This window comes from Cygnus atratus, chromosome 3 (assembly GCF_013377495.2).
Source record: "Cygnus atratus isolate AKBS03 ecotype Queensland, Australia chromosome 3, CAtr_DNAZoo_HiC_assembly, whole genome shotgun sequence".
NCBI lineage: Eukaryota > Metazoa > Chordata > Aves > Anseriformes > Anatidae > Cygnus > Cygnus atratus.
The window spans coordinates 75,434,330-75,460,191 of record NC_066364.1 but is presented as its reverse complement, the minus strand read 5'-3'; the positions used below and the strand labels follow the sequence as shown (position 1 = coordinate 75,460,191).

Genomic DNA, 25,862 nt, shown 5'->3' with positions numbered 1-25,862 from the left:
GTGAGTCCCTTCCAACTCAGGATATTCTACGATTCTATGATTTCCACAGTGACAGCAGACTCCTTATTAAGAGCACTTTGCTGGAGTTTAGGTTGTAGCATTTTCTCCATATTTTTTTTTTGCTATAAATTTAAACTGAAGTAATTTCTCACTATCTCCAAAGCACTGAAAGTGCATTGTCTTCACTGAGAATTTAATCACTTCCATAAAGGAGTAATTACTATTAAAATAGCACTATAGCGATAACTCTAGAGATATCTTTCATTTGTCATTATAGGAATAAGACACAAATGTTTCAACAAAATGGCTGCTAAAGCACATATTTCACATGCTGATTTTATTTTCTTTAGAATGAAGAGATAGAGAACCCTTTCAGCAAAGAGGAAGGGAACGGAATTATCAGTTTTCCCTCCAACACGAGAGGGAGCAGCAGAAGATAAGAGAACTGGTACGTAGTAGTGTAGGATTGCTTACAGACAATTTTGGAAGTTGACTTTTGCACTAAGTCATTTACTTTTAGCTACATTAATAAGAGTTTACTTCAACTAACGTACCATTTTCTGCATTCCCTAAGTACAGACAAAACACTCGAAATTTTACAGAGAGGAAATTTAAGTTAAAATAACTCTGTGCTTCTGATACAAGAGTAGCTAGCCAACCTGCTTTGTTACCAGATACTTTTCAGGTATATTTTGTCTTTGCGCTACTGCTTTTATAGAAACACTATCTGTAAGGTAATGAATTTCACAGAGCTAGAGCAGTCTCAAAGTCTAGTTAGGGTATATCTAGCAAGGCCACACAGTATTAGGGGCTCCTTCCTCTAGTAAGTATGGTGTCAGGTAATATTACATTTTAAAATTGCATTAAAAAAAATACAGCAACGCACTTCCCAGTTATTTCTGTATTCTCCTAAATTAACTGTATAAGACAAACTGTGTAGTGGAATAAAATTCTCTGTCCTAGGTGGTTGTTTTAGCCAGCATACTATGTATAAATTTTGTAAGGCATGTTAAAAATCAGGAAACAGAAAAGTGTCTGCATTCCATTAACACCACTTTCACACCACTATTCTCATTTCAATCAAACACATTTTCAATAACTCCTGAAGGGTATCTGAGGCAAAAAATTATCTTTTTTCTTTTTGATAATATGCTTACTCATGCTAATTGAAGTCAGTTTTCTAACAAGGATGTCATACTATAAACCTTAACTCAATACTCATTATCTACATTTTTTTTTCCTCCTGGAGACTAGAGATGAATAAATAAGGCAATCAAGTTCTAATTTTTGCTCTGCAACCAATTCAGTAAGTGACTGGAAGTCTTCCTTGCCTTATTATTTACTTTCAACCAGCAGTGATGAACACATACAAAAAGAATGGAAAAGACACTCACTACCCGGGTTGACTACTTGTTCAGTAACAAGAACCTGGTTGAACTGCACAGTGGAGAGGTATCTCCCCTTCCCACACTGAAGCAACACAGCAGTTACTTTACGCCACAATTCCTGTCCTTACAGTTAACAAAATGACCAGAATTTCCTAGAAGGAAACCTAAATAAAGATTCACACAATATACTCACAAAGGGGAAGAATTCAATTTACCTCGGTAACTCATTGCCTAGCATTTCCTAATTTGACATAATTTGATAATCTCACAGTGAGTATGTTTTAGAGAGAACATGTAACAGAAATGCTTTGTTTAGATAAAATAACTCTATATTCCTATCAAAAGGTATATAGAAGTGATACTATATGAGCATATTATGCACACAAATACAATATCATTGTTGGTGCTGACAAGAAAGATCTCTGCAGCTGTAGCTATCACAAATCTAAAAGTAATTTGGAAATCTGTAAAAAAAAAATTCTACACACAGGTACCAGAAGAAAAACTATGTATAGTAACGGTAAGACTAGTATGTGCATTCTCTTTGGAAGGAATTTTAAAATTTTAAAACAATAACATAAAGCCAACATAGAGCTCATAGATGGCCCTGTATATTTGCAATATACAATTATACTGCAAGAAAATCCTCTTATTTTAAGTACTCTTGCTGAAAGGCAGATATACAGAAATTGAATACATCATACACATACAAATGAACAGCTAAGATTCAAGAAACATTAACAGTAGAAGCTCCAAGAACTGTCAGGTTATAAAAAGTTCACAGGGAGGTTGTGTTGATCTTTCATGAAAGAGAAAAGTTATTTGAAATATTAATAATTCAACTTACTGTACTACAGAACTGTTAAATCTTCAACAACCTTAATAGAAAACATTCTGAAAAATACACTCAAGATGCCCGGGCTCTCTGACAAGAGTACAGAGCAGAACCAAGCTGTATTCTACCATAACTTCCCTGAAAGCATCTAAAAGATGCCCCTGCTACAGAGCATTTTATCATCAGAAATGCCATTCAGAACGAAGCACAGTTTTCTGTTTTGGTTTACCGTTCACATCTCTAAACACTGTTTTCTGTCTAGGGAATAATACCAACCCATCTAGACGTACTAGAAGCTTTACAACTTGAACCACTGTGCTTGCACCACATATACCTTACCTTTCATCCATTTATCATAGCAGTTGCAGCTCAATTTAAAAGCAGATTAATCTAAGGCAAATCCATATACAATCCCGCATTTTTTATTAAGATTTTAAAGAAATTCTTTTGACAGAACAACGGAATGACTGAGGTGTGAGGGGACGTCTGGAGATCAACCAGTCTGCTCAAAGTAGTGGCAACTTGAGCAGGTGGCTCAGGACCTTGTCCAGTTAGGTTTTGAGTATCTTCAAGGATGGAGACTCCGCAACCTCTCTGGGCAACTTGTTTCAGTGTTTTTATCACCCTCACAGTAAAAACACACACACAAAAAAAAAGTTGTAGGTTTAAATGGGATTTCCTGTAGATCAGTTGCTGCCCATCACCTCTTGTCCTGTCAACAGGCACCACTGAGAAGAATCTGCCTCCATGTTCTTTACTTCCTCCCATCAGGTATTCATATATTACATATACACACATACACCAGTAAGATCTGCCCTGAGCAGATCTCTTCTCTCTAGGCTATGAATTTCCAACTCAGAGTCCCCAGTCATTCTTTTCATATTTAGGTCATTTCTGATAAAAAGAATGAGACTCCAGAGAAAACCAGTAACACAGAAACCTAAGTTTAAAGGGACCTCTAGAGATCAGCTGGTCCAATCTTCTGTTGTAAGCAGGGCTTTGTATTTGGTTATCCAGGATCCTGTCAAAGTGAATCCTGAAAACTTCTAGTGAGGGCGATTCTACCACTTCTCCGGGCAACATATTCCAAAATTCACTGTGTCACTGTGAAAATTTGTCTTTTCTGCCTTACAGTCAGACAATTTTTTTTCCTGAAGCAACTTCTGCTCATTGCCTATCACCCAGCATCTTTGTGATGACAGCTACCCCATCTTCTCTGTAACTACCTTTTTGGTATTGGAAGACTGTGATTAGATTGATCCCAGGCCATCTTCTCTTTAGGCTGAAAAACATGATCCCTCCTTTCTTCGTATACAAAGTTGTTCAATCTTCTAATCATCTTGATGGTAATGTCCTTACACAAGACTCTTACCAATTTTTCACACTCTCTCTTGAACTGGGGGACCCAAACTGGACACTTCCAGGTGTGAACTAACAAGTCATGTAAATTGTAATAAATGCATCCCTTGATCTGCTGGCTGTATTGGTGCTGATGTAGCCCAAGACACAGCTTGCCTTCATTTCTGCACGGACACTCTTTCTGACCCGAGTTTAGCTTCTTGTATATCAGGACTCCATCAGGTTCTTTTCAGCAGAGATGCAATCCAAATGGTCAGACACCAGTCTGTATTGCTGCTTGGCATTTTTCCGTCTCCTGCCCAGAATTCACACTTATTTTTCTTAAGCGTCATGACGTGTTTGCTGCATAGGTCTTCTCTGAACAGCGGTGCTTTTTTTCTGTCTTATTTGCTCTCCTCCAAGTCAGGTATCTTCCAAAAACTTGGTGAAGATACATTCAATCCTATCATCCAGATTGTTTATACAGATACCAAATAGTATCAGATCCAATATCAACCTTAAGAAACACAAATTTCAACCGTTTGGCAAGTTCAGACTTGAGCCATTAAGCGTCATGCTTTCAGCTTGACAGTTCGGCCAGTTTTTGTCTTAACAAGGTTGTTCTGGGAAATTGTATGAAGGCCTTGCTAAAACCAAGTAAATGGTATGATGCCCAAAGCTCTCCTCTCATTCACTATGCAAGTTGTTTCATCACAGAGGCCAGTCAGGTTGGTCAAGCGTGTTTTATTCTCGGTAAATCCATACTGGCTTTTGCTAATGCATTTCATGCCCTTTGTGTGCCTTGGAATAGCTTTTACAAGGACTTGTTCTACAATTTTCCTGGGACTTGAAGTGAGGCTGACTGCACTGTATTTTCTGGATCTTCGATTTTGACTTTTCTGTAGATGGGTATGTTATTTGCCCTTTTCCAGTCATTTGGTACTTCTCCTACCACCTTTCAAAGATGAATGGGTAGCTTTGCAATGACATCAGCCAACTCTTAGCTCATCAGGTCCTTTCTATTTATGACAGGAAATAGCATTGCTTCAAAAATTGTTTCTGATCATAAAAGATTCTGTCTAAAAACGAGTTGAATCTGTATGGATGGACACAAACTGCATTTGAACAAGATATTATGACACATGGAGACTAAATAGCAGGAAAATGGAGTACAATTTTAAGTCAGTGCTTTCCACCAGGGCTTTGGAAACAAACTGAATATGCAGTGCATGAAAAGTGGCATTTTGCCCCTGAAAAAAACAACTGTGAGCAAAATGGGATGGCATTCATCTGCCTAACTACTACTATAACAGAAAAAAAAAATCAAGATGCTATCCATTCTTATGAATTATATAACCTTGCACAACAAGCACTCAGGGGTAGCTAAAATTCTTGCTTACACAATTCGCTAACTACATTGTTATCAAAATAGGAATGACTTGGCTATTTCCCTATCCAGAATCAGTCACATCACCATGCAACTGACAAATGAAAAAAAATCAAATGACTGTATTTTTGTTATTAATGGCATTCCAGATGACATCCCTGACCGCAAGTCAACAATGATGTGACAAGACTATCAGCTTAAGCTTTACAAAAAGAGAACTATAAACAGAATACTGAAACAAAAGAATACAATTTTCTAAACATTCTCCTAGGTTTTATTTGGAGTGAGATCTTAAAGGAAATATCATTTTCCATAGGGAAAGTCAGGTAGCCCAAAATATTTTAACACTGATTGATCTATCACAAAAACGCACCAATTTTTCCCCCCATTATGAGAAGTAACAGATAACATGGTTCCTACCTGCTATCCTGTCTGCGATAATCTTGCTGTTCTATTCTAATCATCGGCTTCACCATTCCTCGTTCGGCTGTGCTGGATGCTGATGATGTTCTGTCACCATCAAGCCTGCTGGTGCTCTAATTCAAAACAACAGGACAGGTGTTTAGTATTCAAACATTGGATTAACAAGTATTTGTGCTTGGCACTATTAAAATGAAGTGACAATCTGAGGCTTGAAAAGTGATGGCAAAACAGAGGAGTGCAGCACACAATATGGCAACTCAAACAGGTGTTTTCATCACAAAAACATTGAAGGGTACTCTCACAACTCAGAAGATCCCAATGGTCAGTTAAAGCAGGTATTTGTTTACGTGTTGCCAGAACATAAGAAAATTGTGAGTATCTTTATTTAGAAGTTGCATAGATACCAACACAAACTAAGAATGAATTGCCTCTTATCTGAAGTTTTCATTAACAAAGTTAAATGTGTTTCACAGATTTAAAAATTATGCTTAAAAAGATTTTAAAACTATTTAAGTTAGATTTAAATCTTATCCAAATGCTTACACTACTGGTCCAGGCTGTAATTTATCCTTTCCTTATAAAAGATGCCTGCTCACCTAGACAGTACATAATCTTCCAGGATAAGGGACAACTCAAACCAAGCAAATTTTTATGCACAAGATTGTTTTCTTCAGTGTTCAGCAAGCTTTTGATTTCTGCTTTCTAATTACATGTCAAATTCTACCACGAAGAGGAAGAAACACACTGCTCTAAGCAGCAGAATTTCTTTTTTCCCTCGCTATAAAACAGTTGAAAACAAAACATGAGTAAAATATGAAGTGCTTCCACATTTTCTAAGAAATTTCTAGGACTAAGTAACTTGCTTCAACACAAGTAAACCTATCAAAAACTGTGAGAATTCAAAAAAAATATTTCTTTCCAGTACTGACATGCCAAACTATCAATCACTGTTCATCTTTAGATCTCAGTCGCTTTCTTTAAAGTTTGCTGTTATCCCTTTTCCAAACAGCAAACTCGTAAGAGCAATTGTTAGAAAACTAGTGATGCACCAGTGATTTAACAAGATTCTCCAACTGTACAGCTCAAAAAAAAAAAGCTGTCCAATCTTCCCTCGGTTCACTGAAGTATTTTTATAGTGAATTTGAAAAGAATGAGGTGCACTATTTAATGTTATAATGTCAAACTCCAATTCTAAGCAATTTTGAGACATTTAAGTATTTCAGGTTTTTTTTTCCTTCCTTTCTTCAAAATGTCACTCAAGTTCTTATCAGAGTTAAAAAATGCATCCAAGATGCAAGAAAGCATTATCATAAAAAGATATAAAGATAGGAGAAAAACTGAATCAGAAGTCTGTGGCAAGAAAAAAAAAATTGAAGATAAACAAGTATATTTAAAAACTATCAGAGCATTACTAATACATATATTGCCATATCATGAAGTTTCTTTACAAGTATTTCAATTTGTTAATAGTAGTAACGAAACAAAAAATGCATTTCTGGGAGGTCTGCTACATTACAAAGTGCTGAAATAATTCATTCGTTCATTTCATCTGAGGCATGTGATCAGAGCAAGGCATTAACAGTTGTGTCGTTTTACTCAGTTTGTTTACTCTTGGAAAATGCAACTTTGGCACAGAATCTATTGACAGACAGAGCAGAAAAGGCAAGAAGAGATCATCACCTCATAAAATGTTCATAACTATGATTGCAGAGACAGTTTGTTTTTCCAATATGGGTACAGGAGCTCTATTGAAGTCAAGTCACATCCATTAAATTTTAAAAGCCCAGTTAAGATTAAAACTGAACACCCTTTCATATTTTATACGCCCTATAACAGATGCTAGTCATAGGTTACATGAGATATTCATATAACATTTCTAATATGAATCTCTATTTACATGTAATTAGCCTCTGATTAATCCATTTCTCCTAGCACTTTATTCCAGACTTGAGCAGTTTTCCTTTCTTAAAAAAGGAAAGTTATTACTCTTGACACAGAAAGTGTGCCAAATGCCGATTTGAATTTAAAAAAATATGCTTGTGGTGAAGAAAAAAATACATAATGAATATAAAAATAATAAATACACATCATACCTAATCCCATATAAACAGTAAATGGGGTAGGGAGAACAATGAACTGGAAGCACTTTAGCAATAAATAATAAAGAACATGCTAGCTCAAAATTACATTATTGGTAGGAGTTGGTAATTTATAATATAAATTATAATACCTTGCTTACTGGTAATGCTGTTCCACTGTGAACATCTCCCTCTAGATCAAATGTGGTTTCCTGAACAGCTCTAGAAGACAACATTTGAAGTACTTTTTAGAAATTATATAGGTAAACATTCAACAAGAGACAGAGCAGCTAAAATTAGTAAATAACTCAGCGGGATATACCACAATACCTATTAATAGCACCTTTTATCACACTGTATCAATTCTGTATAAGAACACGACAAGAAATCATCATCTTTGGCAAAACAAGTTCTTAGTTACATCTTTTACTAATCAAGTGAGAAAATACCAAAATTAGTGAAGTATTTTTAGTGTATTATATTCACTGTAGTAGACACTGTTTTTGCTCATGTTTTCAACATTAAATGTACAACAACTGTGTTACTGTAAATCATTTATAAATCACAGTAGTGCATTTTATTATCTGTTTATTCTAAAGAATGAATATTTTAAAACTTGATTGTTCAAGCTGCAATACCCCTCCGCCAGAGATTTTACTGTCCAGGCAAAGCTCTGCAGTAGTACAGTGCTTTGCAATTGATTATAAGAACCTGTAAAATGAACTGCTTATTGATCTGCAGGCTAGATGTAGACAGAACTGAAGATTTTAGAAGCATCATACGATAGTTAAATGGCTGGAAGTCTGCCTGCATACAGCTCTTACATCCTGCCCTGATCTGAGATTTAGTTCACAAACGCAACTAAAACTTGCACATGGATTTTCAGGGGTTTGTTCTATGACATCCTACATTTTATCTGTCTTGAGCAGGAAATTAGCATAAAACACACGAATATTAGTGGCCTACAGCCATTAATAAGCTGAACAGAAAACAACGGGATAAAGCCAAATAAAAGTGGGAGTGTGAGGGTCAGGGATGGGACATCCAGTGTAATACAACCTTGCATACATGTAAGGCATCCTGTTACAGATAAGCAGTTCATGTTCAGAAGTACCCAAACATGTATGGACAAGTAATCACAAGTCACAGAATTTCTTGGATGGAAGCAGGGCCACGAAATAACCAAACTTCTAGTAACACAGAAGTCCCCTTTACAGATCATTAACCTTCTGACTTTAGGTACCAGAAAACAAGTCTACAGACACCCTGAAGAGAAATAAAGGAGTTCCTGCACAGTGAATTTCAACCTACCACTCTAGGTTTCCAGAGCCTGTAACAAAAAGCCTAGCGCTGCTGAGACTGGGAATGGAACTGTGTATTTATACCTATTTCATTCAAATTGGACAACAAATCCAGTAATTAAAAATAAGCGTTTTACTCATTACCAGGACTGAGCAAGTAGTCATGGGTTCAGAGAGAAGAAAAAGGAGTAGAAGCTCTCAGTCGAAGACCATCAACTTGTTAGTTTTTAAAGACTGCAATAGTCCAAAATACTGTCTTGCAATTTTAAAGCTTATCAGCCAAAAGTCACCCTCTCCAAGTTCTGTCACTTTTTGACTGTTTGCATAAAGCTTCCTCCATTTTGTAGCTAAAAAGGTGTTAGAACTTTCACACGGAAGTTTGATTGAAGACCTAGATGGACTTTTTCACCTGTCATTAGTCAAGTTTTAGTATGGCTGAGGCAAAGGGCTTTCTTCCTGTTGCAAGGAGGAAGCAAATCACTGGACATGCCGGCCTCCGCCTTTTAAAAAAATGCAAGTTATTTCCAAATGGCAAGTGCGTCTTTGCATGCTTGGTGCATTCTACACTGTTTAAGTGGAGGTATTAACTTCTAAAAACTCACAGTAATTTTCTTTGACACAAGAAAAATTATAGCCTATGGATGACTTGAATGAATGAGCTGTCTTTTACTCATAATGAAGAACAGGAAAAACACCTTCTCTAAAATTCTCCAGTGTTTTTTAAAGGAAGCATATGACAAAATTCCACATTAAAATAAATAGAAGAAAAAATATTTAGAACAGACATCTATGTTAATTCAGCAGATTAACCAGAAGAGACTTTCATTCTTCTCCAAACCATTTTTTTTCCTTTTCTAATCTACTATGTACTATGATAGCTTTATTTGGACCCTGACAGGACAGAGGATATGATATATTTTATTTCATGCCATCCAGTCTGATTTTAAGATTGTTTCTTCTAAGCATTTCTATAGCCACTAAATAGAATACCTGAGCTGCTATAAGTCACTGAAACCATAATCAATATTTTCATTATGCATCTATTAAAGAGATGTATATACAGAGAAACAATAGGATGGACTTCTGGACTGTTAGTCCTTGCAACACAGAAACTAGAAGATAAGTAATCGTGCTATAGAAATGGTTGGAGTTTTAAAAATTAACTTCTAAGGAAAAATTAAAAAGTTTTCTAAAATCAGCGAACTCTTTACTTTTCCTGGAGGTTGGATGAATCACTTTGAAATACATTAACACAATGCGTTCAATTGTTTTTAACAGAAAAGTGAGCTTCAGGAAAACTTATCTGAATACTTCATAATGAAGCAGACACTTGCTAATTCTAAAAAAATTCACAAGGTGGAGCTCAAGTATTAAAATAGTTATTATATATTTAATACTTAAAAGCAGCTACTAGGAACGCATTTAAAATCATGCTGTAATCATAGGCCATTTATAATGCTGTCGTTCTCTATTTTTCCAAAGCTCTCCCCTTCACCTTAGATGGAAGAAAATAAGTTGTTGTACTCACCCAGTTTTGTGTCTTGGACCTTTGACCATAAGACTTGCATCAATAGGTCTTTTAGGAATAATATGGTCCTGAGTGGGATCCACAAACTTAAATACATGAGATGACCCAAACTGAACCTTCATTCCACTTTGCAGCATAGTGGTTTCTGAAATACGCTGACCTTCCACATATGTTTCAGCATCTATGTTTCTTGGGGTTACAGTAACAACTCCATCCATATTAGTGAGGTCACAATGATGAGGCTGAATTCCTGGACCAAATAACTGGAAACAGAAACAATTAACACGGAATAAATTAAATTAAACTGCAGCAGAAATTAAAACAAGATTAAGCTGCAGCTTAATCTATTTGCAGACTAGTAACAGAATTCCACTTGCATATGAATTCAACATGAACATTTGGTACTAAAAATCAGTCAAGTTTTGTTTAACTAAAACGTGCAGCAAGAATCCTTTAATGGAAGAAGTTTTTCACCTTTTTATCCATATGCTGTTTAGAACTATGTTTTTCTTCATTTGCTATTTCAGCATAAAATCTCATGATGTAAGTACTTAGAAGTCAACTAGCCACACTGATGTGGATGCAGGGTGCTGTAACAGACCCCCTGGCATCAACTTCTTATAACTATGCTTGCTTCATACATTTAGGAAATCCTACCCCACTCAAAGGGATTGACAGACTAAGACTTGAAAGCCATTAAGCAGTTAGGGTAATACTAATAGTACTAGTACTATTTGATCCAGTGATTAAAAAAAACATCCCATTTAAAATAACGAAAACCTTATTTTCCTCTTCAAGCAAGCCAGAGGATATAAAATGCAACAGTTATGATCATTAACATGAACCTGAAACTATAATCTGCTCTCCAACCCTTGAAGGGTAACTTGATCTGTTCTTCATTAATATTAACCTTACAGTAAAGCCTGATCAATGTTAAAAAAAAACAAAAAACCATGATTCAAAGTTCACAGCATATTTAACTTATTTCCACAGTTATACAGAATTGACTGAAGGTCAGATCAGTTGTCATTTGATTCTGCTTTTTCTCCATACCTGAATGGAATTCTCATCAAACTTTTCAGTTCCAACTGCAGTGACACTTAATTGTAGACGATAAAGCTTTGGTTTATCTCTGGAGTCAGAACCATCTGTAGAGCAAACAACAAATATTTTTTTGCAAGTTATTAAAGCTCAAATGAGTAATAATATTGTCTTACTGAAGAGTAGAAATATGCACCAAAAAATCAAAAAGAATGACATTCATTCAAGATTTATTGGGTTGTTCAAAGTAGTTCATCATAGTTTAAAAACATGGAAAGTAAACAGAGCCCGGGCAACAGAGGGCTGTTATCTGCAAGTGCAAAGAACAGAGTAATCAGGAAGTACTATTCTGAATATACCTTGAAAAACTATTTCCTTGGTAGTTTAAGCAATACAATTTTTGTTAACCTCTTAAGATTTTGTTTTCAAGTATTGTTTTAAATGATTTTGAAAATAAGGTATGTTTAATTCTGTAATAACAGTATTTATAGATTTCACTAAAAGCACGTATCAGCAACATCCACCGTCATGTGACTGACATGCCAAACTGTTTCCTATTCAACAGATACTGAAGTAGGATGATATAAAATTAGAATTGTAAATAAATAAAAAGGTTACCTATGACAGAGCTTTAGTCTTGATATACAAGACGGTAGCACTCTTGGCCTTATCTTTAGAATCCCACTGATCAACATTTTCATCTCACAAAAATGCGGTCAAAGTTCATCTTCCTCCTCTCCCCAGAAATACACATTCTCCAAATAAAATATAGCAATATATACAGGATGCAGCATAGGATTTAGCTGTTATCTTCATAGGCTCAAACAGATGGGTTTTGGCATGTATGTAAAATCCTCCCCACTTCCCAGAAAATACTTCAGACACTAAACTAATACTGTCACTTCTCACTTCCATCCAATTTTTCCTCCAAAGGGAGGATGCAAAAAAAGGGAGGCTGCAAGGCAAAGACTGTCTTACCTATGGACAAGAGCAATGGTTTAAAGTCATCCCAAGAAAAGTATTAGAGAGTATTACTAAAGCTACGGCCCACATAATGATACTGCCTTCAGTAGAATACTAGTCAACTTCAAATTTTAAACGAAAGTCAACATAAAGAGAACCTCTGTAAATCTGTTTTTTTAACTCCCAGCATTACTGGCAGGACCTCTTTACTCAAGTCAGAATGTATGGCATTTAATCAAAAGATTTCACTTAATTTACGAAGCACTTGATCCATCCTTCAATAAAAACTGTTTAAATGGATTAAGAGTCAACAGCACAGAGAAGAATTAACAGTTAAGAACTTTACATTGATCACAAGTAGAATATACAAACGAAGGCAACAGGATAAAAAAAAACAGAACAAAGTGAATGGAGGGGGACAGAATCACCAACAGGATTTTAAATTATAATACAGGAAGAAGTGTAATAGGTGTTCCTAGCAATAACCTTCTTCTGTGGGTGTTGTGATGTTAATGGGCCATCAAGACATCAGGCAGAGATAGTCCACAGATTAGTAATCCCAGTATTTGATTCTAGAGACATACAGCTAGTAACACTGTACACTAAACGTGGTAATGCTAACAGTATCTGCAGCAATTGTGTACAGTTTTTAAATACTTCACAATGCTACACAGAAATTATACACCTGCACCTTCAACATCACCAAAAGCAAACATGCAATATGTTACTGAATATATTTGGCCACTTAATCCCAATTCTCTTGTTAGTTTCTCTCTTCAAAACTCACATGTCAAAGCCTAGAATGGCTCTTTCATTCATTTATTTATTAATCCAAAACATTTCCTCCTTCTTCCTGCATTCTAGTTTAACTGAAATGACACCCAGAAGATAGAAAATTCAGTTTGGAAGCAAAAGACATTTATTCTACAGGCAAAAATACCAGAATTTCAAAGTCAGTGCCACAAAATTCAGGGCTAGTTACCTAGGGATTTTGTTCTTAATTTCTTATGACACTTTCTCATAAGCCCTTTATATACCGATTAGAGGCCAGGCTTTACAGTAGTGGTTTGACTCCTAAGCTAAACGTACTTCTCCCCCCACCTCTTATTATTTCATTTTTGGCATCTTAAAAAACAGTAAGTTCTAAAGTATTCCTACAGATTTCTGAAATACTGTTAAAAGCATGACAAGTGTTATGTAAGGAAGTGTTCATTTGAGATAACTTCTGGATCTCATCCCAGAGTTTAGCGCTTGTGAATAATCAATCAATACCAAATTCATTCTAACAAATGTTTATTTCACACCACGATATAGCCTCAATACAGATGCATGTTGCACGTTTGTTTTTGCATATGAAGTACATCGTAGTACCATGATGTTTCTGCTGAGGCAAATTAAGACTTGTTTCTCTGGAGCATCCACTCCAAAAGGAAAATGAAACAAACCACCTTACTTTAGAAACTACAGCACTAGATACAAACATTTTCTTTTTTCCCAGGATGATGAGAAAAAAATAATCTAGGAGTTACTGAAAGCTTTCTGGAGCACATAAGTAACCACCCATCAGTAAAACTCAATTTCTACAATAAAAGATTATCTTGATGAGCATTACCACTAGTTACACAAAGTATAAAAGGTCTTTAAGAAAGTGCCATTTTTCTCTGGGAGAGGGGAAGGATGCAGGTAGGAAGACTATTATTTAACAGCGTAAAACTTTGTATTTCCTGATTTTTAACAGCTAGAAGCTCATCTAAATGTTTGAAAGGTATTACAGCAGGCAACAGCTTCTGCTATATCTGCAGGAAAGTCCATGCTCCCCAGCCATCAAAGTCCAAGTAAGCTTTTCTTAGCCTTTGAGGGACAAACTACAAGACTTCTGCTGGTTCAGAAAGGAGACATATATTACCTCAGTCATATGTCTTAAGGTCCAGAATTTGGAGGTAATTTTTTTGAGCTAAAAAGATAATGGAAACATACATCTAGAGTTTGTATCTGACAAATTAATTATTTTCTTTTAATTCAGAAGTTTTTCAAACTTTCAGGTCAAAGTCTTCGGGAAAGATGGGCATCAATAAACAATACAGAAGAAGCAGCAAAAGGTATAAAGGTAATGTATGAATTCCGTACAAACTTGTTCACTTTATATACACGCATAAGTAAACATGTGGCATGGATGACCTGTATTCTCTGACACCCATGACCCAACAACATAAGCAGAGCTAAACAGGTGAAGACAGATTCCCAGATTCTAGTGTTTTCACTCGGTTGGTTGGTTTTTTGTTTTGAAACTCAGAAAATTGAATTGGAGCATCTGCCTCACAAATAAAAGCTAAGGACAATTATTCAAGAAACTTAGTTAGCCATACATTAAACTTAGCTATCTACCTGACAAAGCTTTCCTAGCAACACGACACGAAGCTTCAAATTAACTTGGTACAATTCGCCTTTGAAATAAGTCACATAAGTTGTTCCCCCCCCCCAAGTCATGACAGAAGTATGGATACACAAACATACACATCTGCTTATCGTGTCGAAATCTTTTATTTCAAGAGGTAATCCACAATCGGAAAGGAGAACTTGTTACCTCAGACAAAGTAGTTAAGATTCAACACTACACCTCAAACAATGCTACAAAAACATGTAATGAATGGAAGTGAGCAATCACTGTTAAGTACATCAACTCAGTGATTTTTAACATAGATGTCTTTCTATTGATCAGAAATGTACAATACAGGTCTCCCTTCATGGATATAGCTTTTATGGTGCAGTAATTCACCACTAAAAGGTGAATGCTACACGGATGATGATTTAAAACTGATTTTGCTAATCCGGTGCTTGAGACAATGCTGAGGAAAAAAAGTAACTGCTTAAAACCAGACTAACTGAAATGATGAAACAGATCTCAGAAAATAAATGAGCCCAAAGTTGAACAGAAATACCTCCACAGGGATTGTACTTAAAACTTTGTTTAAGATTGCATTTAAAAAGTATGAGATTTACTGCATAAATTACTATCTAAACTCTTAGCACTTTCTAAGAAGTTTAAAAGATTGGTTTGGCAGATTTAAAGTATCTTGCCAAACTCAGGATATAAAGAGCGCTATTGAATTTCAGACAAGATGTGCATTGCTACCAGAAAGAGCCAACACTCAACATCTGTGGTAAAAGAAGATTCAGAGAGGAATGCGACAGACAACTAAAAGTAATGTGGAAAAGTGTTATTGCAGTTCTGTTCTCAGAAAGAAGGTTTGGCTGGGGAAACTGCTCTGGCCAAGGCTTTCAAGCTTTGCCAACTTCTTGTAAATCTTCTTTCTTAGTTACTATACCTGCATGTTCTCAGCATCTCCCATTGCTGTCAGTTCTACAGTTCAGAGTTGTTTTTTTTTTTTTTTGTGATGAGGGAGGGGAAAATGTTTCAGAGGTTTGGGATTTTTTTTTAAATCCTTTACAATTTTTATCTTAGGCTGGCAGGATATATGTCCGAGGCTTTTGTCATTTTTCTCACCTTTTAAATACTGTAATTGAACAACTGCAGTTAATAATATCCTTGAAACCATCAGCAGCCATATTGAGATAATTTAGAGAGTATCAGCTATTCAAAGTGCTGCCATATCTCACTTCAGTCTATTTCTGTTACTATCAGACATGTTTCTTGGTTAATTTACAAGACTTGAAAGACAAAGAGACAATTGCAAGCTACTGAAGTGCATCCTCTACTGTACTGTGCAGAATTTGATCTTCAGCCTATAAAACAGTCATAAAACCAACCAGCAATATAAGCAGCTGTGAGGAAGTAGAAAAACGGGATATACTCCCAGTAGCAAACACACTGAGTTAGTACAATAGCACAGGGTGTGAAACTGAGGTTTGCCAGGTTCTACAAGAACAGAGATGTCCAGTGTTTTGATGGGAGCACACTTCTACAGGAGTTATTTCTATAATAAATACAAATATCTTGAAATGCGCTGCTCTGAAGAAAGAGACTCTAAAGTACCAAGAACTCTTTTTCAAAATAAGATAATTTCAAAATAAGACAAAAATTGTTTTCTCTCCCCTCCAGTGAGATACAACTAAATGCCAGGCTTTCTGCTTAATGGTCAGGTGTTCCTGCAAAGAAATCTATGTTCATTAGTTCAGCAAACTGCCGAAACTTTTCTGCTCTCTCTGCAGTAATGATTTTAACGCAACAGAAGTCTGAATTCAAAGAGTTGAGCACTGAGCAGGAGGGACAGAAGAGTTCTTTAAGCCCATTATTGCACCCCACAGCCATGAAAAGATGAGAAACACCAACATATATATAATATTTTATAGCAGTCTACAATAAAAAAGATGAAACTGATGCTAAAAAACTAATTAAAGGAAATAGTATTTTGGTAGAAATTTCACCATCTTGATTCCTAATGCAAGAAGAATGGGGCTTTGTATTCTTGTCTATTTGGCAAAAACAGGATATATCTGCACATTACACTTACCTATAAGGAGAATGAGAGATCTGTGATGATTTGTAGGTTAGCTTATAAATTTCAAATGCTACAGATAAAATTTAACAAGACAGCTGTCTAGTGTGGCTAAATTTCTTTGATGTATGCTGTTAGACAACATTACAAAACAGACGTTAGAGATACAAAAGGATGCTACGGAACTCCACAGAATAAATTGAAAATTGAGGGCATTTTCCAGTGGTTCAAACACCACTTCCTATAACAAAAATCGTCACTGATTACATCATCAGCTTATCAAACATTGAAGAGCACAGTTCCATGCCATTTACCCAATTCACTTTTTAACTATGAATTCTGCAAGCAGATGGATCAAAGAACAATTTCTTTCTACCACGATACTGTTGGCAGAATGTTCTATGAAATTTGTTAATCTTAACAGGAAGGTTGAGCTCTTTGGATAGCAGCACATTGATAATCTACTTGGTATTTGTTCACAAACAGAATAATTAAATTGCACCTAACAAGACATAACTATCTCACAGAAGCAGTCCCTTGGAAAAAAAGAAAAAAGATAAGCAAGATAGCCTTTTATTTGTCAAAAAGAAACAAAAGATTTAAAGCCAGTGATGTTTTCAGTGACTAATGAGAGAAAAGTATTAAATATAGAGTTACCTTCATAAGCGTGATAGTTGTAGTAGGCAAAGTGATTCCTTCTCCCTGGGGTTAGAAACACATGCAGAGGACCCAGGTGAAGGCAGCACCAGCAGGACAGATACCATGCAGAACATGCGGAAGAAGGCAGGAAAAGAAAAGACAGGAAAGGGTGAAACTGTAGCCAGACACTTACTCAATTTAAAAGGATGAAGTGCATTTAACTCATTCAACTTTAGAAACTGCATAGCATGTAAAGACATCAGTACTACAAAGCTACTGGATGAAGCAATTTCTATTATTGTTTAGAAGAGCGACAACAAGCTGTTAGAAGAAAAATGTGAACAATAGGTCAGTCCCACAGGCAACGTGCAAAGGCTCTGTGCATAGCCTTGCCACCTGTGTCATTTCAGATTGTTTTCCCTTTCTCAGTGAATGGACTTCTTGCTCCACTGCCAAGGCACAGAGTTTTAATACTAAAGCAACTAGGACCCATGAAGAGAACAGAGAACAACATCAATAGAAAGTATTATTAAAAAACACAATATTCACATGTGAATCTAACTTCAGCCTCTAGAATACAATACAAACTGCATTTAATACTGTGCACTGCTAGTTTTGTCTGTTAATAAAACAAACAAAAAGCCCCCCTACTATTTGACTATAATCAGAACTACAAACAAAAGGTTAGAGTAACTTTATTTTCAGAAACAATTTCAACCTTGCTTCCTGAAAGGTAGGCAACCAAACTTAAAGCTGTGAATCACCTGTTTGGATACACCTGAGTGTATCCAAGTTAGAGCTGATACAAAAAAGAGCTGCAAGTAACTAAATCACAAAAAAGTAAAAAGTCCACATCCAATCTTTAAACATGAAGATAGTAGAAATTAAGAGAAGTTGTTTGTGTTTTTTAAATGTTGTTGTGTTATAAACAAGCTCCTCTAGATGTTCCTAGATCATAAAATTGTAATTATGAAGCAGCAAAAAGAGTTGTAATGAAGCCTAAAATAAAGCACAGACTTGCTAGCGACTTGAAGATTTCACATAGGCTGGCAATTTTATTTAGCGTGTTCGATTTAAACATTCATGTGCTTGTCCTTCTAAACATGTATTTTTAATGTATAGCACTGTCAGATATAACTTATTAGGTATGCTGCAGTATGCTTCTGAACATAAGATAAACCACAGTTAAGCAATGCTTTTCTGTTCCTCCCCTTCCAAAAAGACATATTTACAACAAAAAGTGGGACTGACAGATTCTAAGTGTTTGAAAATCATACATATATGCATATTTTTTAAAGTAAAAATTTCAAAAAGCAAAGCCTCTGTGCACTTCTTCTTCCATAAGAAGTGGTGGATACAAGAAAGCAGTAAGGTAGAATCTTACTCATCTTAAATCCCAGGACAACGTATTAAACTGTTCTACTAATTATCAAGTTTTAAACCCTCATATCCAAAGGAAGGTGAGGACTGAAGGACTGGTTTTTGTTTGTTTGTTTTTTGAAACACTTAAAACTCCATATGCGTTTGAAACAACGCTAACAAACTCTTAGTTAAATGTTTCCCCCCTTCCACATTTTTTACTTTAGACTTTTTTTTTTTTTACTAGTACTTCAATATTACAGTAATATGCAGCTCTGCCTCTAGATTTTCAAATTCAGAAACTGACATGAGAAGAACTGAAGTGACATTCCCTCACACTGGTAACATCAGATTTTTGCTTTCAACGAAAGTCTTGTTTTCAGAAAGTCTAAATGGCTACAAAATACTGTAATTTAGATTATTAGATAAGCAGAATTCTTACCTGGGCTTAATTCTACCAAGTATGGTAGTTTCTCAGGAGGAAGGCAAGAGCCATAGCCGGACCCGTCAACTCTGTCCTTCCCCTTTAATGGCTTTCCATCAGCTGTTTTCTTGGATTTCTTTGGGACATAATCAGGAGGCCGCCTTTTCAACTGAAATACTAGTATTCCTAAAACATATTAAACATCATTTGAGTCTTACTGTCAATGAACACATCTAAACATTTTTTATTTTTAAAGTGTCCTATAGGATTACTTTCAGCTTACGAAGTTCATTTATGTAGTTACTTGGAAGTTAAAACTGTTTAAAAGATTAACGCTTCTCTATAGCGGATAATTTTAAAACTTTAGGATGAAATGTAAAACTGTCTAAAGATTTACTACTATAGCCAGTACTGAATAGTACAGTCAATAAATAAAATCCTTAGAAGCATGTGAAAACCAATCAGTTCAAAAATACATGTTCCCATTTCCTGCTTTACAGGGGTCCACAGACATGGCTTACAACACCCAATACACAAAAATCTCTTAAAGCTGTTCAGACATACCTTTATCACTAGGCCACTCCCTGAATATCTGAAGTGGACACTCATCATCATCTAGAATACTTTCTTTAGCACCTTTATCATCGGAGTGCTGAGCACCAGGAGGCAACATGACCTAGAAAAGAACAATTATTTTTCAGAGGTGTTACTAGACACTTGGATTATTCAGGGGTACACCTTCCAATTTATTCAGGTTGTGTCAGGAGATAAAGCAAATTAAGTAAGTAACTTGGAATGCATTTTGCTTTCCAAGGCTGCTTCTAACTCCTTCTTGCCTTTTGTTGCGGTTAACCACGTTTCGCAGAACACCAGACATATGTAAAAAACAAAAGAAAGCTAGTTACACTTAAGCTACACAAGCCCATCTTCCAGTAACAAAATTAGAATAATTTCTAAATGGTCAAGAGAGAGAAAAAAAAGTGAAACATCAATGAAGGAGATAGTTAAAAAACAGAACTAAAGTTTCTTTCATCATCTTATACACGGGAATCAGCCTTTCTTTTTGCTAAAGCCATTCCACTAAAGCAACATGCAAGAACCCTTGGAAATAGCAATTGTGATACGACCCGTATCCTGTTGTACCTAACCTTCACCTGGTCCACACAGAGAACAAGTGCAAGACTAGAGCAGTTGACAAATGCATTATGCTGTCCAGCTACAAGGAAGAACCAAAAATAAGTGTACTTTGGAAACAAACCTCAGTGTTAATACGTTTTATAGCCGTATCCTTACAAGGCAGAGGAAGAGGGAAACCCTGATTCATTAGTTTTGACTCTAAAGGAGACGCAACCTGTTATTTCATACACATTTGCATTACTGCTCCCTACAGTGATAAAGCATAAAACCAGTGACAGCCATTATTACAGTGCATGACTAGCTTCTAAATTAAAAATAGATTTCTCAAAGCTGAATTAAAAGACAGTTTACTACCTCATTTGTGATCCTAACAATGTTATTTAAATTCATAGACAGCTCTATTCCAAACAACCTACTTAAAATTATTTCAATCTCTGAACTATGACCTAAGTAACACCTTCTGAGTAAGGCAAGTATTTGCTGCTGCATGCTACAGTGCTGCAGCCCTCAAGAGGCTTCTAACTCTTATTTGTCACCTCCTCTCCACACCCATTGCAGTGTTAGCTAAGTTCCCACAGATCCACCTCAAATTTCCTTTCATCTTCTTCCAAGCAGGAAACAAGTACATTTAAGATCAAAAGTATTTAATTGAGTCATTGGCCTTTCCCTAAAACCTTTTCTATGCAAAACCTGGCTAAACATAGGTCTAATTACATTATCTTTAATTAGATTTTCAAATGGACAACATATTACAAAATTCAGGAAAATATTAAAATTTATAAAACCAAAGGGAAACAGAAACACATCTGAACTCGAATCTTATCTTGCCAAACCACTCTTTCCTACTTCACATTTCAGATTTTAAAATCCATTATACCTACAGGAGAATTTTTAATTGCTATTAAAGTAACATTGTGTTTCAAGCCTTGTACAATAAGTAATTACTTTAAAATTGCAAAGCCCTCAAGACTGAATTTAAATAGTTAAAAACCAAAAGCTACATACTACAAGCATGCTTTTTGAAGGGCTGACCAATGCTGGATTAGAGAGCAACCCAAAGTAAACTCAGATGCACTGAAATTAGAGGACAGATGACTAAGAAAAACACAAGGACTACAACATGACACTGCTGTTACTTTTGCCTTGGAACACGGATGAACGCCTCTACTGGTGTTTGGCTTAACTAGCAGCAGCCATGGCCAACTGGTGAAGTTACAGAAGAGCCACAAAAGCACTAAACCCTTCGTTCTTCCAGTCACTTACTATTACTTCTGTTTCACAAGAAGCGTGAGCTGATGAGCCCAGACATACACCGCTTAAAAAAGAAAGGGAAAAAAAAAAAGCATGTGACCTAACCTTGAGCAAAGCAAAGGCACAAAACACGACAACTCAGCTTATGCAGGCCAGAAGCTCGCAATCATGATGAAGCAGTTTTAGAAAACGTCTTTATGTTTTAGGTGAATGCTGCCTCTCCCTCTCACAAGGCCAAATTCCCCATATTTCAGAATAATGAAAAAATATGGAATAGGTTTATATTATGATCATTTCTTGGCTCACAGCTAGGGATTTGCTTTCATACCAAAAAACAGAAGATGCAGTTTAAAACAAATGGGGTGCACGTATTCTCCTGATTTCTGCAATGCAGTAGGAGTTGGAGATGGATAAAAACTATTCCACTTTAAAAGTTTTACTGCTTTGCTGCATGCCTCAAGTCTTATGCCCTAATGAAGCGAACAAACACAGGTAGCTTGGAAGACTGTCTAATTAATTTGACATCTTGAGAGATGTGCAGTGAACCTTGTACTATGCAGGGGACTCAAGCCAAGTGAACTGAAACAAACACAATGTATATTGGAACAAACCTGTGTTTATTTGATTACATGGAAAAGCACTTCGGAACCGGGCATAAAGATGCAGCATGATTAGTGGCAAAATGGGATATGAAAGAAAGTAACAGGAAACTGACAACTCTTAATGTAAATGGCAATGTTAAGCACTGAGAGGAAAAAATCTTAGTGTTCACGTTTCAATTGAAACTTCAGAAGTGAGTGAACTTTATTACAGGTATTCATGCAGCCGTATAAAGGTCTTGTCATATGATTTAAGATCTACTTTAAAAGTTAAGTAAATGTCAACTGGCTTAAGACTTCTTTGAAGAACTTCACCTGCCACCCAAAGAGAACAAAATATTTGCAAATCCCAACCAATAGGAAATTATAGTTATACTGTACACTGCTTTTAACTCAACAAGAAGTAAAAAATATCAACATAGACAAGACAGATCTGTCTTCCACACTGTAAACTGTCAGAAAAATAAGGAGTGTATATGGGGGAAAACGCTGAGAGAGGTAAAGAACAGCTATGGTTCTTCAGTGAAGTTATGTGAAACTGCCCTGAAATCTATTTACCAACATTGTTGTTGGTTTCCAATCAAGGAAACAACATTGAAAGACATGTCAGGCTAAACCTAGGGTATTTTAAATATTTCAAGCAATGAAAGCAACTTCATAACATATCTGGCAAAAACTAGATTTTAAAGTTAGTTTATCTTAAAATACTCATCTTCAGTAAAACAGGAAGGATTATTGTATTTTAAACCCAAACCCTGTAGGAACAGAGTCACTGAGAAAAGTTGAATAGATTTTTGACAGTGACTTTTGATGAGCAAAACAGTCAGGTCTTCTCCACTTGAGAGGTATTTAAGAAAGATTTGCAGTTAGCTAACGAATACGACTCAAATATTTAAAATGTGAACATAGAACTTATTTACTGTACCAAGATGTGTTGCTCAGAAAAGGCAAACTGTTTTCCAGCAGTGCTTTCCTAAAAACTAAGTTAAAGCAATTTACTTCATAATAAAAAAAAACTTTGTTATCTCTCAAGATTGATACTATTGGACTATTTTCTACATTAAACATTCCCACACATGACTGGAGAACAAGGGGAGGTGTAAGAGGAGAAACACCATCACGACAGTAACTTGCAAAAACGTTTTCGTTGTATACAAGCGTGCAATCAGTTCAATAAATTTTCTAAAATATAAATATTCTGCAATACATCATCATACGCTCAAACTCCAAACAAAATGGACCACTGGAAAACTATCTTCCAAATTCTGAAGATGGTCACAGTGTTTCTGCTGCAATCCACAACTCTCTCAAAAACAGCAGAAAAACTAGCACGTCAAATCAGCAGCCTGTTTAATAACATTGATGACTGCAAATTGTAGATTTCATTTATAGAACACACAACGTGAAAAATAATTAGCATGATTAAGACTATACACAGAAAATACTTCACAGCCAGAACTGAAAATCACTTTTAAAACGTACTGTGTCATTAAAAAAAAAATGCAGTAACTATTACTTCAAAACTGATTCCCTCTTATAATAAAGAACTATTTAAAATTTTACTGAAGTTAACCTTAACAGTTGGAATCACAATTACAGGTTAATGAAGACACGGATAAAACGTCCAGAACTTCATTAAAGATGTGCCTAGAACTAAAACAAAAACTTTACACAACAAAAACTAGAATTAGTTCACTGCCATGAAACTACAAAAGCACTACCTTACAGTTTCCTTATTACTAATTAGACATTAGAAAAGCATGTCAATTCCACACTAATTCTACCATTACAGGCTGTAAGCACAACAGAACCAGACACAGATTTCTCAGACTATCAAAAAACAAACCTGAAAGCAACTTGAAGACCAAAGACAAAATATCCACATCCTTTAGAGTAGACAGAAGGTGTGGGGAATAGCAAGTTTTCTTACTGCTCTCCAGTGGCACTTTTGGTACTGGAGAAAGGGCAGGGGAAGGAAGAGACAGCAATGTAACGACACAAACATTTTTCCCTTTCTTTCACCCTTTTAAGGAGCCATAAATCCAAGTTTATTAGACAACTAACAGACAGAAATGTAATCAAAGATTGGAATCAAACGAGGATCAAACAAGTCTCACTGTTCTCCTTCAGAAGATGATATGGACAAAAGTTTATAATTTTTAATCTGCACTGTCCATAGGCCTATTTGATAAAGCTTTACCTCTCAGAAATAGAGGTTCTATAAAATGAACTTAGAACTCCTAAAATAATGAAATTCTGAAAGTAAGTGCCAGGTTCAGTTAAATGTTTAATCTTTCCTGATTTGCAATGAGGATAAACTAACACTGAAAGGCATAAGGCACCTTTTATAATGGAGTATGGACTGAGCACTTTTGCCTCTGAGCAGACTCATTTAGTTCAGGGGAATAGCTTGTGCACAAACAGCACAAATTTCAGAATCTGCAGGATTAACCATTACTTTATACATCTGTGAAGCATAAACACACTTGTGGCATAAAGCCACAGTGCCAAAACCAGAAATATGTTCCGTTCATTATCAGTGTTCATCTACATAGCAAGTAATAATTTAAGATGGGAAGATTTATGTTCTTATAAAACTTTAACTTTACTTACACGAGCAATACAATAATCCTTGGGATTTTCCTTCTCCAGGCCATATTTCTCCAGTGCTTCAATAACTGCAAAGTCTGCAGTATCTGTAGTGGACAGCAGGATTGTCTTGTATGGTATATTTGGTTTCAGACTGTCTGCATAAATTCTCAGTGTCCCACCTTGGAAGCAAAATTTAATAAACATTGCTACCACTGAATATATATACATAAAAAGCCATTTATTGTATATATTTTTTAAACAGAATGTAAGAAAGAATGCCTTTAGAAATCATTTAGTCAATCCACCAATACAAGATAAGTTACATAAAATCCTCAAAATGTGTCTCTGCCATTGCTGATGCTTTATTCTATAAGCAAGCTTTTTCCCCCAATGCTTCACCCTCTTTACCATTCTTAGCATTATGTGAAGTTAAAATGAAACAGTGAAAACAACTGGATGAAGAACTGATTCTTCTCATCTCAACTACCAGCTCGTGCTGACCCTTAGGATTCTCTCCTCTCTTTAAAAAGCCCATTTAAGACTTTCCTCCTGGGCAATGTTTTCTATGCTTGTACTCGTTCTTCACTACTCTTTCATTGGTAAAATATGTTATTTGATGTTTTATCAGTACTGAAACTGTTCCATTTGTCTTACACTTAATGCTAACGTTTACACAAGCACGATGATCTTTACACCTACCCCAACAACATGAAATACTCGATCACTGCGATCCACCATATCTACCAGAACCGTAAGGGCAGAGCTGAACAATTATTCTGTGCCACCTTGTATTTGTGCTACTGATTGCGTTTTTACGTGCTGATCACTCAGTTTGTTCTTAGTAAAATGAACCACATTTATTTCAGAAGACTTCTCCCATTTGTCACTTTCATAAATCTAATTCTGTCCTTCCTTCTTCCCCGGCTTAGCACTGTCAGCAAGATCGATAAGCGTATTCTCTCCCATCAATTTGCCCATAACTCTCACTAATCACACAATACACTCCCACGGAATCTTAGCTCCACAAATCTTTCATTCAATTACACTATATATAACTTTTTCTTTCTCCAGTATTTTTTTTTGCCCTTCAAGATTAATTTAAGTCAAATGTACAGGAGCTGC

At 35.8% G+C, this 25,862-nt stretch overlaps 1 protein-coding gene across 10 annotated transcripts in view; it reads right to left on the bottom strand.

Annotated features, from left to right (window-relative positions):
* The window catches only part of AFDN (afadin, adherens junction formation factor), a 129,349-nt gene that overhangs the window by 63,426 nt on the left and 40,061 nt on the right, over positions 1 to 25,862 (bottom strand). For 5 of the 10 annotated variants that reach the window (XM_050709788.1, XM_050709789.1, XM_050709787.1 and 2 more), the window contains exons 6-13: positions 24,762 to 24,919; positions 19,726 to 19,837; positions 19,180 to 19,347; positions 17,397 to 17,441; positions 11,332 to 11,426; positions 10,279 to 10,541; positions 7,602 to 7,671; positions 5,369 to 5,484 (exon numbers count right to left, since the gene is read on the bottom strand). In XM_050709788.1, the coding sequence (XP_050565745.1) occupies positions 5,369 to 5,484; positions 7,602 to 7,671; positions 10,279 to 10,541; positions 11,332 to 11,426; positions 17,397 to 17,441; positions 19,180 to 19,347; positions 19,726 to 19,837; positions 24,762 to 24,919 (1,027 nt within the window). The remainder of the gene's footprint in view (positions 1 to 5,368; positions 5,485 to 7,601; positions 7,672 to 10,278; positions 10,542 to 11,331; positions 11,427 to 17,396; positions 17,442 to 19,179; positions 19,348 to 19,725; positions 19,838 to 24,761; positions 24,920 to 25,862) is intronic. The other 5 variants (XM_035538642.2, XM_035538646.2, XM_035538644.2 and 2 more) reach the window with 1 other exon arrangement.